This window comes from Pinus tabuliformis, chromosome 2_1, assembly GCF_031772625.1.
Source record: "Pinus tabuliformis cultivar Carrire ecotype Pingquan chromosome 2_1, CPIR1, whole genome shotgun sequence".
NCBI classification, from domain to species: Eukaryota; Viridiplantae; Streptophyta; class Pinopsida; order Pinales; family Pinaceae; genus Pinus; species Pinus tabuliformis.
In genome coordinates, this window is record NC_142299.1 from 900,718,204 (window position 1) to 900,723,756 (window position 5,553).

General features: G+C 33.7%; 1 protein-coding gene across 1 annotated transcript; it reads left to right on the forward strand.

Moving 5' to 3' along the window:
* Positions 1-738: 738 nt before the first annotated feature.
* LOC149203565 (uncharacterized) lies at positions 739-2,928 on the forward strand. The gene is made up of 3 exons (XM_089401918.1): positions 739-1,456; positions 1,781-2,631; positions 2,809-2,928. Exons 1-3 carry the CDS (start codon positions 739-741, stop codon positions 2,926-2,928), a joined length of 1,689 nt encoding a protein of 562 aa, XP_089258044.1.
* The last annotated feature ends 2,625 nt before the right edge of the window (positions 2,929-5,553 follow it).

Here is a 5,553-nt window from a genome sequence, read left to right on the forward strand (position 1 = left end):
TAATATTCTGTCACATTTATTATTATTATAGGTAAGCTCTGTCCTCAGACGCATGACCTTTTTGTTGGTAATTCCTCTGGGTCCTAATTCACTGTTTTGTTTCACTGGAACTGGCCCCCTACAATAAAAACTTATAAATGACCTCTCCTTGTAACAGCTGTTATATTGTTTAGTTTTGGATTTTTGTTGTAAAATTTCATTTGTTGGATTAGTTAATTGAATTTGTTAAAGATGTATTTTTATAGTTTTATTAAATGATTTATTTAGATTTATTGTTAGTGTTTGGGATTTTCAGTAGAGTAACAATGCAATATTATTTTTTTAATATGGTTTAATTTGATGAAATGAAATTCATATATACTAAATACTTTATTTTTTTATATAGGTATTATATATCAAAAATGTCTTCAAAAAAAGGAAATCAACTTTCTATCAAAAAAAATTTTGGATGGTCTAATACATCTCAAGCTTCATTGCCTGATAAAGAAGATCATGATTTTGATCTAAATGAAGATTTAGATGTCTTGGGGCATAATGAAGAATATGATATGTTGCAGCATAATGAAAAAAGTGATGAAGAATTTCACCACGAAGAACCTACCACCCAAAAAAAAAAGAAAAATGAAAGTAAAAAGAGAGTTTCGTGATCAGTGGAAAACTAAGTATAAGTGGTTGAGAGAGGCAAAGCATGAAGGAAAAACAGTTATGAAATGCATATATTGTGAAATGCATAAGGCAATGGGGCCATGGGGAATTGGGACTGGTTGCTCTACATTGCAGCATGATTCTATAATTGTTCATGCTAATTCAAGCATTCATAAACTCTCACAGGCAAAGTGGATATGTGGAAATGAGAAGAAGGCGAAGTCTATTATAGAACATATTGCATGCATTGATGATATGAACAAAGAAAGAGTCATCACTACTATGAAATTAGTATATTGGATGGTACAAGAGGATCTACCACTTTCAAAATATGAATCTCTTTGTTTGTTTACAATGTCTTTACACACGCCTAATATGCCAAAGAACAAAGAGTACACATCATATACAAATCACATGGCTGCAAAAGAATTCCTTTTTGCTATATCTCAGTACCTTGAAGAGCTACAAACTTCCAAAATGCTAGATAGCCCTTTTTTTTCATTGATGTTAGATGAAAGTACAGACCGTAGTTTAGAAAAACATCTTGTGGTTTATGCCACGTTTTTAAACTCAAAAGGATTGGGTCCTCCAATTTCACAGTTTTTAAAGCTCATAAATGTTTGTGATGGAAGAGGGAAAACAACTTATGATGCAATCAAACATTTAATGGAATCAAGGGGCCTTTCAACAGAAAGATTGATAGGAGTTTCCACAGATAGCGCTTCTTCAATGGTTGGTAATGAAAATGGTTTTATCACTTTCTTGAAGAAAGATGTACCTAATCTTGTAGGTGTTCATTGCATTGCTCATCGTGAAGCCTTAGCTGCATCAGATGCTTCAAAAAAAATACCTGAATTATTATTTGTTGAGAAATTAGCAAATAAGGTATATTCTTGGCTGCAAAATTCTACGAAAAGAAATAGTCAACTTATTGCTCTACAGGAACTTATGCAACTTGAAACTCTTCAAGCTCTTCAAATCCATGGAGTTAGATGGCTTTCAAGGGGACAAGTCATTGAAAGACTTGTTGCACTTATGCCTCCCATATTAACATTGTGGAAAAATGAAAGAAAAGACTCATGGTATGATAAGGCAAGAATCTTTTCAGTACAATTTTGTTTACATATGCTTGCAGATATAATGTGTGAATTAAACAAGTTGAACAAGCAATTCCAAGAAGAGTACATTGATGTCAGCTCTTTAGGGGCAGCCATAGATGTCACGGTAAACACTTTGAAAAGGTGGTTTTTAAGAAGCGACACATTTGCAGATGGCACATGTTATTTATCTAAATTTATAGATGCCTCTAAATTTGGCTTTTTAGAAATTTGTGATAAGGAGGGGCTTGTTCACAAGCATGAATTACGATTTGTATCAATTCCACATGCATATGATGATTGTGTTGATATACAAAAACAATCATGGAAACCGTGTGTTGAAGGTTCAATAGAAAGTTGCAAACAACTTGCAAAATATTATGTTCAAGCTCTTGTAGAGAATTTGAACGGAAGATTCCCTGATCTTGCATTTTTCAACTCAGCAAAATTGTTTAGCCCTTGCCATTATTTAGAGGATGTTCATGGCAGAGAACGAAATTCAAAGCGTTGGCTCGAAAAGATTTTTCAACACTTACAACATCCTTATTATCAAAGTGAAGAAAACAAAACTACATTTGATTTTGAGGCTTGTTTGAAAGAGTTGCATCCATTTGTTGACACTCTTCGTGTTAATTGCGAGGGATCATCTATGAAAGATGCATGGAGGATTTTTTATGTTACAGGGTTGCATACAAATTTTCCTCACATGTCAAAATTATGGCGGGCGATACTTACTATTCCTGCAAGTACAGTTGCTTGTGAGAGAGGATTCTCAAGACAAAACATAATAAAGGATGTCCGAAGAACAAAGCTATCATTAGTTGCATTGGATGCCTTGATGCGGGTGTCTCTAACAGGGCTTGATTCATCTATGGTGGAATGGGATAGGGTATTTGACATCTGGAAAGATGCTAAAGAAAGGAGAATCTTAAATATTTAAAGTTTTTGCTTTTATTTTTATGTTTGTAATAGTGGTGTTTTGACAATTACCTCTTTTGGTGAAACTGTCCAAAATTTAGTTTGTGTACATGGTGATATTGAATCTACTTTTTGAACATTTACATAGTTCATGCACATTATGTTTTTGGTTTCTCTGCCGGGGACTGCACAGCATCACCAGCTTTATCTGTCTATGAAGGCAAATAGGCCCGAGTACTACGGCGTTCACGAGTGCCATTTTGATTGACACTTGTTATCGACTGTCTCTGTAGTTTTTAAATGAAAAACAATAATGACCTGTCTCTGCAGATGTAGGAGGAAAGTCTAAAGACATGTATTCCTCAGCAGATTTTTTTTTTTCGTTTTAAGGCGGCGGGGTATTGAAGTGATGGTGCCGCACTATCCATGTAAACTTTGAAGGAATTGCAATCTCTGTTAACGAGGCATTTAGATGCAGAAGAAGCAGTACTACCGAGAATGAAAGGAAAACAAGGGCTAAAATACACCCCAGTCCTAAATTCATATTATATTTATATCCTAAATCTCCAATTTTTCACGGCATTTGGGTCAAATATCTATCTTCAGAGCTAACGATTCATTACAACTTTTTCTAAGTAATGTATAAATATATTTACTGCCCAAAAAAGAATCCAGCACCGAAGAAAAATGAATTACTAGGAATTGGCCGTACTGTTTACTAGTTTAGAGAAGTATTTAAGTTTAGGATTACATCTTTATGGAAATTTCGGTATAATATTTTTTTTTGAGATTTTACATCGGTTGTTTTGGGTTTATTTATTTTTGTATTCAGAAACAATTTGGAAGAGTTTTAATTAGAGCCCAACTCTATTATATGTTATGTTTTTGGTTTCTCTGCCGGGGACTGCACAACATCACCAGCTTTATCTGTCTATGAAGGCAAATAGGCCCGAGTACTACGGCGTTCACGAGTGCCATTTTGATTGACACTTGTTATCGACTGTCTCTGTAGTTTTTAAATGAAAAACAATAATGACCTGTCTCTGCAGATGTAGGAGGAAAGTCTAAAGACATGTATTTATACGGCCTCAGCCTCTTCCAATGGCGCGCAATTAGCTGCCTCGCTTGATCAAAGCCTTAAGGTACTATCTCACCTGTTCCTGATAGGCTTGCTTTTAATGTGAACATTCTGATATATGTAACGTAGAGCTGTCTGATTGTCTGTGTCAATGTAAACATATGAATTTTGTTCGCTCCGGAGCAACACCACCAACACCGATAACCTTTTAACCTAGTTTCTTCCCCTAATAAATGCAGTCGCTCTCTCCTTTCTCGAATGGCCCCATTTTTTTGTCATGGGTATATGTATATCTAGCTATGATATATATGTATATATAGCCATGATATATATATATATTCGACGGTGGTCATGATACTTAGTATGTGCTCCCGTCTAATTTCAACACAGAATTGAGTGGTGAGACGTAAATATGATTGAGATTTTGTAAGACTATAAGGCCATCTTTTTATGGCTTTTTGACTGTCCCATATTGTTAAAAGGAGCATTTGGCCTAAATTCAAACCATAATTCATTGCAGTTGGCACGGGCTAGGAGCTGGGCGAGGTCGTTCTCCATTGATCTGGGCTAGCCAGGTGGGTAGATCACGAGCGTGCGAGATTAGATTTTTTATTGCCCAGTAACCCCACCAGAGCAACTGTGGATTAACGCGTATTTTGGCTTTGAAGTTTTGTGATCAGAAGTTGTCATCCTCTGTGAAAAAGCCGCATACAATTGGCAAGGATTCATGATCAGCAGGTCTCAAAACAAAGTGTAGCAATGAGACTTGAGCCCAATTGTACAACAAAAAATGAAAAATTTAAACAATTATGAGTACAATTTGAAATTAGATAAAACTTGTACAAATAAATTTTAAAAGTCATATGATGGGCAGTTTAAAAATAAAAACGTCATAAAAAAATTCCTTGACGGGTAGGGTCACCCGTCAAATTTAACCCCTGGTGGGGGGGATTAAATACTATCTTTAGTTTTTGAATAATTATATTATTTTTTGAAATGTATAAATAAATATATATATATATATATATATATATATATATATATATATATATATATATATATATATATATATTATTATTAATAAATAAAAATTATAATTTTACATAATTGAAAAAATAAATATGTTAAAATAATTTTATTAAAAAAAGTTTAGTTAAATTAAATAATATTATTATAACATGTTGAATGTTATCTAATTTCATATAAGATAAATATTTCTAAAAAAATATATAAAATATACATATGGGAGGTGATAAAATTTCCAAGATTTTATAATAGATTCCTAATTTATTGATAACTTTAAAAATAATAATAATAATAATGAACAAAATATATGATGTCTTGTGGCTTCTTCCTCGCTTAATGTGGTCGTCAACAATTCTTAATGCCCAATCTCCATCTCCATTTCCTTGATGAGTTGGTGCACAATATCTTCTTTCTTCCACTCCCCTTAACTTGAATTCATAGACACTCATTATTTGGATGCCCCAAACTACACATCTTTGTACAAACTCACCACCAAGTTCCTTATAATGTTACAACTTGCTTAATAATGGCAAGTTGATGTTCTAACTGGACAAAAGTGCTTATTACAGATGTAATTGTTGAAGGTTTTGGCATTGATGTAAAAGGTTAGTTAGCAATAACAAGGCCACAATGGCACTAGTATCATTCTCATGATTCTTATGCTTATCATCCTTATCTTGATAGAGATAATCAGTCTCAGTCTCAGAAGTTTCAATCTGAGACATAAACAAGTTCCAGTCCAAGTTAGCATGTGTAGGACCTGTAGCAACCTTTCTTTTAAACTCGGTA